The 12,900-nt window shown below is 40.5% G+C and overlaps 1 protein-coding gene across 1 annotated transcript in view; it reads left to right on the plus strand.

Moving 5' to 3' along the window:
- The window catches only part of LOC311025222 (rho GTPase-activating protein 26-like), a 71,551-nt gene extending 59,072 nt beyond the window's left edge, over nucleotides 1-12,479 (plus strand). The window contains exons 20-24 of the mRNA XM_084028044.1: nucleotides 47-227; nucleotides 7,202-7,237; nucleotides 7,333-7,443; nucleotides 8,202-8,293; nucleotides 10,899-12,479. Coding sequence (XP_083884170.1) covers nucleotides 47-227; nucleotides 7,202-7,237; nucleotides 7,333-7,443; nucleotides 8,202-8,293; nucleotides 10,899-10,987 — 509 coding nt within the window. The 3' untranslated portion in view covers nucleotides 10,988-12,479. The remainder of the gene's footprint in view (nucleotides 1-46; nucleotides 228-7,201; nucleotides 7,238-7,332; nucleotides 7,444-8,201; nucleotides 8,294-10,898) is intronic.
- Nucleotides 12,480-12,900: the final 421 nt, after the last annotated feature.

The following is a 12,900-nucleotide window of genomic DNA, read 5'->3' on the forward strand; positions in this document are numbered from 1 at the left end:
TATACAACATGGGCAACGTTCTCTTATTCTATCTTTATTCCCGAAGGTGAAAAGAAGAACAGCGTCGTCAACGCCACGGTCGCCGAGCTGCAGCAGCCCGTTCCCGCCTCTGCCAACTGCAACAGCAGCAGCAGTAGCAGCAGCGGGAGCCAAGGTCGAACGCCGAGACACAGCCTGAACAGCAACGACGGAGAGCAGGACACCCGGCAGATCCGGCCCACCTCGCTGTGAGTGATTCACGGGATATGAATCTGGAGTTAACCCGCGTACTTCCTCATACACACCGCCCTTTTAATCTTCTGTAACATTCTCAATTGTCAAATACTGACAGAATAATGATAGTAATTATATATAATAATATGTCAAATAAAGAAATTGTTTAATGAAAGGCCACTCACAAGCACGTGAGTGGTGCACATTCAGTGCAGTTTAACCATTTACTGTTAAATAGATGGCTGAGAGATAATCAACATCTCAGTTTAATGTCCCATTTTCTCTTTATGTTCTATGAGCAGAAAGAGAAATGCTTGTTTAGACTCCTCTAAGGAGGAAACACTTTTGGATGTTTGGGGAGTGAGTCAATTTGTCCGAACCGATCAGCATCTTGTAAATATCCAGACTTTTTCCAAGGAAGGTTTGTATAGAACGCCGATTAAGACAGATGCAAAGAAAAAACGAGAATGCAGAGAAACCACAATGAAAGCAAAAAAAAATGGCTAAAAGCTTTACAGCTTCACACTCAGGTTTCTGAGTGGGAGGTTGATGGACCGGCACAGAGTTTGGGCCCATTAGTATATATACAAATGTGTACACATGCATACTTCAAATACAGTGGCGAGCTTTGGGAAGTTACACACACTCGGGTGTTCATGCCTACAGAAACAAATCCCAGGAATGCATGAGCACACACGCATGTGAGCACACACATATGTGCGTATGTGGCAGCTCAGAGCTCAGAGAAGCCGTCCCGTGACTGGCGGGTTGTCTGTTCAAATCCCAAACAGCATCTGGGAAACATGTGCAGAAAAGGAGCTGAACTCCAACTGCACCGACGACAGAAGACTATGTGTCTGCTTCCCCCGAATGAGGGGGATTTGCAGTAAAAACAAGTACACAAGATCCCATTCACACGCATGCAGACTAGATGCTCAATGCAATTCAGTATCAGGCGTGTATGCCTGGGCTTTATCTTAAACAGTGTACCCACTTTCCAGGCTGTCTCTGTGTCTGACCAGCAGTTTACACGACTGAAACCAAAGACCAACTGAAACAAAACTGTTTACCGGTCTGAACAAACCCTCGGCCATGTAAACACTGGACACGCCCACGCTGGGGTTATTAACATACACGCCTGCATATGGAATTCACAGCGACGCGAGACTCCGTCCCTGTCATGTTGTTTCCACGAGCCTCTTCGGCGTTGACGTGCACTTTGTTAGATCAAGACCCACACCACCAATCATCTCATTTGCCGACTTAAAGGGCTTCAGACCTTCAAGTGCAGCCTGTCACCGAGACAATTGCACGTCGCCCCTGATTTCCTTTCTCCCTCTGTCTCCCCACCTCCACTCCCTCCCCTTTACTCTCCCAGCCTCCTTCAGACGGGTGTTTTCTGTCTCACTGTTACGTCCTTTGCTCCGTGCGTCTGTTCGGCAAATGGAGCGCTTTCACTGATGGAGGACATCGAGTCTTAATCAGCCGCGATCAATTAAAGGAACATCTTTTGATGTGAAGCAATCTGCAAAAGTTCTTCATCTATAGTGAAAGTGAACATATCTTGTGTGCAGAGTTCCTGTGAACATCCAGTCTAACCTCCATGTCAACATAACTCAGGAAAACCATCATTGCATATGTTTAGATAATACTCACATGTGCTTTAAATATGTGAAAAAAGTCTTCAAATCTGCAGTAAACACTTGATTCCAAAAGCCTGGTTAATATACAAACAGTGTATACGGTATGAACAGTCTCTATGATCTTAGTCTTTGATCATGGGATTTGGATGCACCGTAATTCTCATAGATTTTGTGTCTGAAGGCTTCAGGATGACACGATGAACAAATCTGAAAATGTTGGACCACAGACCGGTACTGCACATGTGCATGTAGTTATGTTATTAACCCTGCATTTAAATGATGTTGTCTGCTGAATTACATCTGCTGCTGTATCTCAAATGGGGCGGACCAGTTCACCTCTATCTTTATGTATCAGATACTGGAATTTTAATTTCTGTTCATTTGGAAGTTTGAGGAAGTTGCTGTTGTACAATTTATTATTTAGAAAGGAAGGGAAAGGAAATGTGTTGCCTTTTACATAACATAATGATCACACTCTCTTAATAATTAAACACTGGTACTGACATCACTCAATGTCACATTTTCAATGTTATGGTCCTTTCAGGAGGTGTGTGGGAGTTTGATTTTCATGAGGAAAGAGGACCAGGTTTTTTTTTTGTTATAGTTAATATAACAACATGATGAAAATATATATAAAGCCGTTTGCTTTTCTTGAAGCAAGGTCAGGGCGTTTTGAAAGGACAGAAGAGATACGTCATCTATAACTGAAAGAGATATTCTAGAGCAAGGAGAAGAAAAGGGACGCAGAAACACATTCTTTCCATTATTAGTCACATTAAAGAGGCATTAAACGGCTGAAATGAACAACCTGTTGGGCACAATAGGGCACCTAATGATACGGGGCAGGTTCGCAGGCTTCTCTCCTTATTTGCCAGCCTTTTCTCCTGCTTGTACTGAACAGAATGCTGTCAAGTCATTCATACATGTGGACCTATTATGTATGGTACGCACGCATGTGTGATCGAGGTGAAATACATTTCCCTTCATTAACTCTGCTCCAGCTAAAGTCGTTAGCATCATGCAATATCTCAGACGCAAAACATGCCCCAGGGTCTTTGCACATGAACTATGGCTGCTTTTCATGCATTTAGGGGGGAGGGGCTCAGTTGGAGAAGACACACAGCAGGGCATTTTATTTTAGATTTAAAGATGGAGCTGTTGAGTCAGTGAAGTGTGAATCTCAAAGGAGCTGTTCAGGCCAAGATAGATTCGGTGAAATTCTCTAGATCGTGCCAGGGTTGTGCTTTTAAAGCCAACAGTCCCACGATGCGCGTGTCGTCTTAGTCAAATGAGCGGATGCAAAAATCGATAGTAATCAATTTGATCTGTGCGTGTTCCTGTCCAAAGATATTCCATCTTATTTGAGCACGAGGACTGAAAGAGACATGAAAGCAAGGAGTAATTAAATCAATCTTACTTGAGGGCAAAGAAACCTAGAACTCGGAAAAATCGCCCTCAGAAGTAAATACAGTATTAATCAGTGTAATAAACCAGACTCTCCTGTAGCTAAACACAGTATTCTGCAGTATGGCTGACTCTTTCTCTACTGATTTTTACTGTAGGTAATGATGGTGAAATTAACATAAAATGATTTGCATGATAGGATGAATGTCTATTTAACGAGTCCTAGTCCAACTATGCTAACACATATTTGGTTTGTGCACAATGTTGCCCTTAAAACCTGTCACTAAACCATGAATACAGCTGAGAGGGCAGGATCACTTTGCATTTTCTGATTTTGATGATATCTGGTTTAATTGCAACTCCCTTTGATTTCAATCCAGTGAAACGTAGGAAGATGGGTTGAGGGGTGGAAGGAAGCTCTATATGGGGCTTTGGGAAGCTCAATCTGATCTCCATTTACCCACAGGTCAGGAGCTAATCTAGACCTGCTGGTCCCAGATTATTGGAAACAGATTTAACCTAATGTTTACAAGTGCTTTGGATACATGCTCACACACACAAGCACGCTCTCGTAGCAGATGTCATTAAGTTTGACAAAAAACATGATTGTTCAGCAGCGGGAATGAAAGGAAAATGTTCACATACCATTCATAAATAGTCATAATATTTGGCCAATATGAGTTTCTGAAGATATTCTGATAAGGATATGGAGGCTAAATTCTGATGGAGGTTTAAGTTTATTTATATACTTTATTTTATACTTTGTTATAATTGTTCTTTTATATTAAAATGATTATCTGTATGTGTCCGTTCCAATATCACATTGTAATATAATTGAGCAGGTAATTTACGCCACACAGGAACAACAACATGTCAGTCGCTATCTGACCCGCACATCCTGTCTAACATTGCTCACTTGTCAGGATGTAACACTGGATATTAAAAACACTGGACACTACAATACCCATAATGCAACTTAAATTTTTTTAACAATCCGAAACCGAGTCCGTTCTGGGGTACCTGACTCGGATCCCATCCCGGACCATGTTTTCTCAGTCTCCCAGAGCCAGGCACCGTGCATTTCCAAGAAAAGCCGGCCTGCACAAGCAAGCATCACAGACAGGAGAGAGGTGCAAAGGTCAGAGATTAACAGCAGGGCGTTCAAAAGCCCACATTCCCCTCAGGCGGATGTTTTTTTCAGTTTTTGGCACCAGTATGGAATACTGGCCATGTTCTTTTACTGTGGTTTGTTTTCAGGTGATGCCCGGAGGACTCGCATCTTTCAGAAGGTCTCGATCACGTTTCCTCACCTGCAAATCACGCCGCCACGACTCTTCCTCGTAATCCAGGAAGATAATCAATATAAAAAAAAAAAGGAATGAGGAACTGAGTTAATATAGTAAGGAATTGGAAAAGATAAGTAAAGAGCAAGCTACATTTGAGAATATTGTAAACGAGGGATAAATAGAGCCATACAATTGTATTACTCCCACTAAAAAAAGAGGAAACCTGTCATAGGAATATTCACCAGGTTACATGGCTCTGCTTCAGCTGCTGCTGGTGGTGATGATGATGATGATGATGCTTGATATTCTCTCTCATTTTATTTCACTGTGCACTGGCAGCGATCGCTCATCCAACTTACGTTTAGAAATGGGTTTTAAAGCTGCAGCCTTGATGACACTGGTTATATTTGATTAAGATGACAGAAAGTTCTGGGTGGACTTCATCTGACGGTGTCATCATAGAGTATAAACAGAGAGGAAAGCAGCACTGAGGAAAGGCGCGGCACAGTTTATTAACCAATCCGACTCGTCTAACCTCTTGTCTGTGTGAAGGCACAGCGTCTTTCATCTCAATGTGGGAACATAAAGATAATGTTGGCCTCTGTGACAACAGTGGAACTTATAATTTATGATCCTCATTATTGAAATGTTTTCGGAGAGCCGGTTGCACCTTTGTGTTTTTTTTGGAGCCCAAACTTGATATTTGCAGGTCATCCAGGTTGTGCTGATTTATTTTTGCGAGCGGCCTTTAAGCAGCAGACGAGACATTCCTACTTCAGGGATCTTCCCAAGGTTCTCAACCCAAACTGGATTTGTCAACTTAAAAGCAACAGAGCAACAGGAGAACACTAATTGCATGCGTTTATTGCAGTGCAGGAGCACATGTGTTTCCAAAAAAAAAAAATGTTTACCCTTAATTTGACATTGCTTACATGCATTGTTTTATGCACCATGTTGGCGAATGTCTCATCTGAGAAAGAGGAAAACTCAGTCAATAAAACACTATTGACATTGCTTCGTCTCTTCAAACAGCTCTGCTGGAGGGACTGAAGAAGCATGAGATAGGACGGATAGAATATTGAAACGGAGGATGAGACAGACTTCATTGACAGTCAGTCAAACTGACAGTTTAATAAATACATTGGGAACACAACCTTTCACTGGGGTTTCCTTTAAGTTGGAGGTCTGTGGAGGTTCCACTTTTCATATTATACACAGTGAAGTCAGCTCAACCCTTCAGTTGTTTGGCTCTGGAAGCTCACCAGGATGTAATGTTTTTCTTCATCGTGGCTGTTAGCTTTATTGCAAGTTGTTTTTTTAACCAGAGCTGGAGAGACTCACGTCAGCCACTCATTAAGGAGTCACTTTCTCCTTGTGGCGAAATTAGGTTTCATACTTACCCATTTAAAACATTTGAATTGTGGAGAATTTAAAACCAAGAGTCAGTTTTTATTATCCGTTTCAAGATCCACAAAACGCTGTTGGAGCAAGCTAACATCTCCGTGCAATGTGATGGAAAGCCCCTGAGTGGACCATGTGGTGAAACAGTCCTGCTGTTTTCAAGGTCAAGGATGCACTCTCCACCTCAGATCCACCTCAAATCCATCATTCTGTCTATATTTGTCACTTGGCGACATGTGATTCTGCAGCAGAGTTATTATTGTCTGCCGGAGTGCATTGTTGGCCTCAGCAGATAGAGCATGTACATTTATCACTTCTCCTCGTTGTAAGAGTCGTCGTAACGGCGGACGTTGAAATGGAACATGTGCTCGCTCCTTAAGAGAGACGAACCGTGATTATCCCAAATCTATCCTTATAGCAGTGTCACTATGGCAACCACATTTGACGTCATCAAAAAAGAAAAAAAAAAATATATATATATATAGAAGAAAAATCACTAAAGCCCTGACTCACTTATGTGCTGAAAATGAAATCTAGGGAGTGAACTGAATCTGGCAGAAGAAGAGATATTTATCTTGCGTTCGTTGCACGGCTTTTCCTTTTCTTTCAGATGATATACCTCAGAGCTGCTCCAATTAATACTGGAAGTGTTGCTTGTAATGACGATACCACTAAGTGTAATTACAGTCCATGGATCAACCACATCTAAATATCTATTTATTTTCTATAACCATGTTATTCCTGTCAGTTTTAATGTTACATGTGTGTCAACAGACTGTGTAACGCAGCAATTGATCCATGTGTTGACCAGAACCATGTTGTATATCCACAGTGAAGTCAGCTCAATACTTTGATTTAACTGTGGAAGCTCACCAGAACGTAATGTTTTCCTTCATCTTGGCTATTTGACTTCATTTAAGGTTGTTATTTTAGTCACGACTGGAGCACCATTAAGGAGTCAGATTCCCCTTGCAGCTAAATTATTTGGGTTTTATTTTTTATTTTTAATGCCAAGTAAGCTGGGAGGTCTTTGTGGATTTGTTTCTTGTGTTGGAAAGCTAATGCTAGTAGACGTCAGTGAGAGGGCACTAAGAAAGGAATACCCCAAGTAACATAATCTCTCTTGAGACGTAATGTCTAAATGAATATCAGGTTAGCTAACTTTCCAGAAATATTAAGTACTTGACCTTTATGGCCCGTTTATTTGGATGGTTTACTTCATCATGTTTTCTTTATTTCGTCTTGTGTTTCCAGGCTGAACCCAAAGAGTCGTGGCAGCATTCCAACCAGGTTAGAACAATCTTAATATTTGAGACTGTCACACTAGTCGCAGCTGGTTATAATATATTATGCTCTAAACATTGCATGTTTTGTGTGTTCACCAGCGCGATGTCTCCCAGCCCCACCTCACCACGCTCTCCGTCCTGGCCCATGTTCTCGGCCCCGTCGAGTCCACAGCCGACATCCTCCGCCTCCAGTGACTCCTCCCCTGTCAGGTTGGGTCCGCGTTGTTTTTTGTCACTTAAAACAAGCTTTAGAAGACGGTCTTTCTCAGCATCAAAGGTTCATGAATTCTATTTTGATCTGACTTATAAGACGTTCTTCTTCTAGAATGTGCCTGGAAATTTGAGTCTAGCACTTGTCAAGTACAATTCATTAGTTAGCAATATGCTTAAATAGTATTATTAAGTTAAATGGTTCTTCAAAATTCATCCTGGCATCTGTCTTTACTGTTGCTATTTGACTTTAAAATCAAGTACAACAACAAAGTAATTTGAGAAAAAAGCCCCTCAACCCAAAGCCATATCGCTTCGAGTGTCTCCCCTCCTTGAGCAAGACATTTGCTCCCAATAAGCTTCAAGGAGCCAACACACAGTGGAACTTGACCTATGACTTTTCCAATGAAAGGAGGGAATTTAAAAGTTAAAATTGCTCCACAGCAGATTCTGCGGCAGACACTTATTCTGTAAAAGCTAGAGAGAATAAAAGACTAGCGTGCAAGAACTGTGTCCAAGAAAAAGGCAAAAACTAGAACAGTCCAGAAATAAATGACTTCCTTAAAGTCATGCTTGAAAACATCCTTTGTCATGAGAGAATCTAGCTCGTCAGTGCTTCTGAAACAGTAAGTATAACGTGAAGACCTATGTGTTGTTCGACGTGTCTAAATTGGTGATTGTTTCGAACCCAGATCTGCCTTGTTTTTTCCCCTGAATCGGCCCAGAACCCTAATGCCTCACTCTATGATTGTTTCCAGTATTGCGGGCAGGAAGGCTCGAGCACTGTATGCCTGCAAGGCAGAGCATAATTCTGAGCTGTCCTTCATCGCCGGGACCATCTTTGAGAATGGTGAGTCAGGTTTTGGACTTGCCATTAGGGAAGAAAGAAAGAATGTGGGTTGGTTTTAAAAAAAAAAAAAAAAAAAAAACTTCTGTCAAAACAAAAAGTCATCCTTGGGAGTTTGCTGGACCTCATTAAGGCGTGGTGTTGGATTTCATTGTTGGGGTGAAAATGTGTGAAAAGTAGTCGTGCGATTTTTACCTTTGGCGTCCCCTTTTAATGAAATGTGGTAATCATGTTGAAGGAAAGAGGAAGACACACTCAAGCTGGCTTAAATAGGCCTTTTAGTTGACACCTTGCAGTTAATTACTAGGAGCTTGAATCCATAGGGTGTGATGTATGTTTCAAGTATTTTTATCCAGCACCTGGATTTAGAATAAAGAAAGGATGAGCACTTACACTTTTTGCACACTGCTGAGAATATTAGAGGCTGGCGAGTGGAATGAAGTGTAACACATGCACTTATGTGTGCAGCCAAGCACTTAACTCCTTTCAGAGTTTGCTTTTTTTTTCAGGCAAAAAGGTAATCCTATTACACACGCGACGCAAAAAAGTATTGAAAATGTTATTTCTATATTTCAATCGCGTTCTTATTTTTTTCATTACTTTGAATCCGTATGGGAATCTCCATGCAGACAGTCGCTGGGTCCTCTGCAGTCTAATTTCAGCCTCTCCAACCTCAAGCCCAAAACTATAAATCAGATTTATCTCCTCACAGTTTCTTTGGCTCTACTTGCCTAATGAAGACCAGATTTGCACACATTTAAGGACGAAACCACTAAAGCAGTGCTTATGCGGCTTCGCTCATTATCAGGCAGAAAAACAGAAGAGCTTAATGGTTATGGTACGGAAAATCTGCAGGGAAACGAGCACACGCACCCAGGAATGCTGGGGATGCACTCTTCTGGACATGCTAGACGACACGCGGTGCCTCAGACCCCCGGACCCTAAATAGAGTGAGCTGCGGGGATGTTTATTGTAATGCAGAGCAGTGTCACCGGAGCCCTTTGGGTCAAAATGTGTCCTTGGGGACACGTAATCCTCACAGTGGTATCTCAACACCCCGGTCTCCTCGTAGCTAGCCAAGGACGGCAACTGCAGCCTTATAATTCCTTTTTAGAGGCCCTAAATTCTGTTACGATACAGTTTATTCATGTTTTTATCTTCGCTATGTGAAACCTTTCGATTCATACTTTGTGGCATAAAAGGAAATCAACAAAGGTTGTTTTTTTTTCCATTTCTTCATTCATTTAAATCAGTCAGATCCGTGCAAATCAAAAACAGATCCGAACTTTGTGCGCTGTCTCTGGTTAAGTTCACATTTGGTGTCTATCTTTGATGTATCTCTGTGGTCGAACGGTCGACAGCATTTGTGAGTTAGATGAGGGCGAAAATGTGGCGAACACACAAATTAATTCTCCGGAGATGTTCCTTTTAACTTCCTGTGTTTTAGCCATATCTTGCCAGGGGTCGTCTTGTTTAGTTGCTCTCTAAACCAAAACATCACAATACACTGCACGCAACAGCGGCACACGAGGAGCTCCATTGCTTCCTCAAAATACTGGTGTCACTGCAGTTCATACATGTTAATCCCAGCAGTATTAGTCAGGAGAGTTGTTTGGACGTGTATACTCGAACATCTAAATCAGCTTCTCAGTCCGATTTCTTTTTATAAGCCAAACTTCTGCTTCAACTTGCTTATATTTAAAGCTTGCATCCAGCATGTGTTTACATCCCGTCTTCCTGCCTCAGAACCACACTGTATGCTTCAGTGCATGTATTTACGAGGTGGTGGAGACCAAAAAAGAACTAAAAGAAGAGTAACTAATGGACAGAAACGCTACTCCAGTCAAATTCTAATGTTCAACATCTGCTGGATGTGTGAAATTGCCATTGCCTCCTGTATATGTTGGCCATAGAAACTTCATAAGGCTGTAATATTTCAATATTTTCAGGTTCTCCCTCTTATCTGATGTGCCTGGAAAAAAATCAGTTAATACTGATTCAAGGAATATCAGAGATGCATAACATGCATTATTCCAAAATAATCAAAACATTAAACCCAGGCAGCTCATTTAGATGAGACTGTCAATGCTTATTTGGTGCTGCATTTATGCAAAGCTACACAGAAATCATGCATTTTTCTGATATGCAGCCTAAGACAACCAGTTTTGCTGAAACATACAATGTAGCACACCAAAACTGCATGAAAAAAGAAACATTTTTATATGATGGACTTATATCGAATCACAGCTTTTAATAATATGTAAGCATAATTAGTTACTTTGTTGATTTTATACCTTTAACCAGAAATATTTCAGGACTTGGCTCTCCTCCTCATCTACAGTTGATACAAATCCTTTCTGGAGTTGACATCCCTCATACAGGCATATTTTTCATGTTCACTTATTAGCAGCTATTGCAATGTGATGTCCACTCAAAATATTTAGATATGAAACACCTGGATAATGGGAAACGTGAATTTGTTGACTGCCTCGTTCTCGTTTATTGCCGACCAGCATTTCTCCTCTTTTCTCTCTGCATGTGTTTGTCCACATGTTTAAGTATCTTGAGATGTTTGAACACAAGTCAATGTTTCCTTCTCTTTTTCCAGTTCATGCCTCCAGGGAGCCCGGCTGGCTGGAGGGGACTCTGGATGGCCGAACAGGGTTGATACCAGAAAACTATGTGGAGTTTTTATAGTCCAGGGCCGAGAAAAACAACTTGAACTGGATGATGCTGGACTGGAGTTGACCAAACTGGACTATAGATTTGACTGCACAAGACCGGCCCGACTCTATTAGACCGTATGCTCTACTGGACTGGACCATTGTTGATGAGGCCTCTCTCGTCTTGACTAGACTGGGAATTGAAACTGGACCAAGCAGAACCATATGGAATGGACATGACGCTGGACCAAAGGATAGACCCATGAATTGCACTGGAAAAAAAAAAAAAAAAAAAGCTCTTAAAGCCGATTTTTAAATGATTGGGTTTTGGTTTGTACGGCTGTAAATGTGTTTGTGAGCAGCTTGCTGTGGCAGTCCTGTAATTCCCCAGGACAAGACTCGACCTGGCTAATGTTTCAGAGCTCCAGTTCAGCAGGAGGAGCCCCAGGGTAGATCAGCACAGTATGAGGTCGCCTCGAAATACAGTTCGCCGAAAGGTCAGCGTTGGGTTTATCCTTATTCATAATGGCTCTCTCTGCAGAAGCCCTCACGAAAAATGTGAAACATTCCCCACAAGCTGGAGAAGCAGATGCACGTAGGAGAGGAAAACAGATTCCTGCTGGTTAAAACAAGCCACACTGTGAGGCCTCGCTCGGCTTCCCCAGCTTATTTTTTGATCGTTGAAAATAATTGGATTCCACTATCGTATATAGTGGTATTTTGCACCATTTCAGTTTTTTACATCACATACTTTACTGAACCCTCATTGTTGTTTTTTAAACTTCTTCAAAAGTACATATGATTGATCAAATTTTAACTAGATTTAATTTAACTGACATTCATCACTCATTTGACATTTAAGAATAATGTATTCCTCCATTACTCAGACATGTTTATGTACGCTGGTCTGCTTTGGGGTTCCAATGAAAGTCTTCATTTCATGAGTCACAGCTGAACTTTTTTCTTAAACCACTTGGTGGAGGTCTGTATCATAATTTTTCATTCAGCTTATTTTTTTCTTTCTTTTAGGAAACAATATTGAATTTTTTTTTTAGCCGTTTAACCGGAAAATCAAATGGGAGAGGAAGAAAAAAGAAAAAAAAACTTAAATGTGAAATGAGACTACTTTGTTCATATCTGAACTTCTTATTTATGAGAGTGTCTTAAAGGCTCAATCTTGAACTGTATTCATTTTGAGGTGTGTTATTGACATTGTAAATAAATACACAGCATTTGATAAGGTATAATTTTTTTAAGTATGAAATTTTATATTTTGTATTTTTAGCATACTAACTTAATTTCTTAATTCCATCTTTATTGCCCAGATTTCATTTAAGTGTATCTACAGCCTTAAATATTCTTTCGGATGTTTTGGTGATTTGACAAGAATGTGCAGAATAAAGATAAATGTTGCACAGCTGCAGCCGGTGTCTTTGGTGCTTTCAAATATCATGTCTGAATATTTATACTTGCATCTACAACACTGACATTTTGGACCAAAATAAAGTAATTTCAGTGGAATCATGGCAATTGCTCTGCTTGAATAATTGCATTAAAAAACTGAATCTGAATAACTTGAAATACAATTTCAAATTGTATGAATTGTTGTTGTTGTTTGTTGAATTGTATTATTAATACCAGTTAACTTAATGTAATACTGTGAAATTGAATTCAGTTGCTCTGAAGCTAAATTTGATCCATGGTGAAAATTTAAATCTCTAAACTTCATCATTCAGTTCTTGCATTTCAATAAAAAAAAAATTCTGAGATAATAGTTTTCATGACTTTTTTGACAGGCTATACTATGATTTTTTTTTTTCTTTTTACTTTTTTCAACATGCTATACTGACTTTTTATGACCCTTTTCAACTGACTTTTTATGACTTTTCAACATAAACTGACTTTTTATGACTTTTTCCAACATATTATTGTGACTTTTTCCAACAT

Source organism: Eutrigla gurnardus (assembly GCF_963514095.1).
Source record: "Eutrigla gurnardus genome assembly, chromosome: 15".
NCBI lineage: Eukaryota > Metazoa > Chordata > Actinopteri > Perciformes > Triglidae > Eutrigla > Eutrigla gurnardus.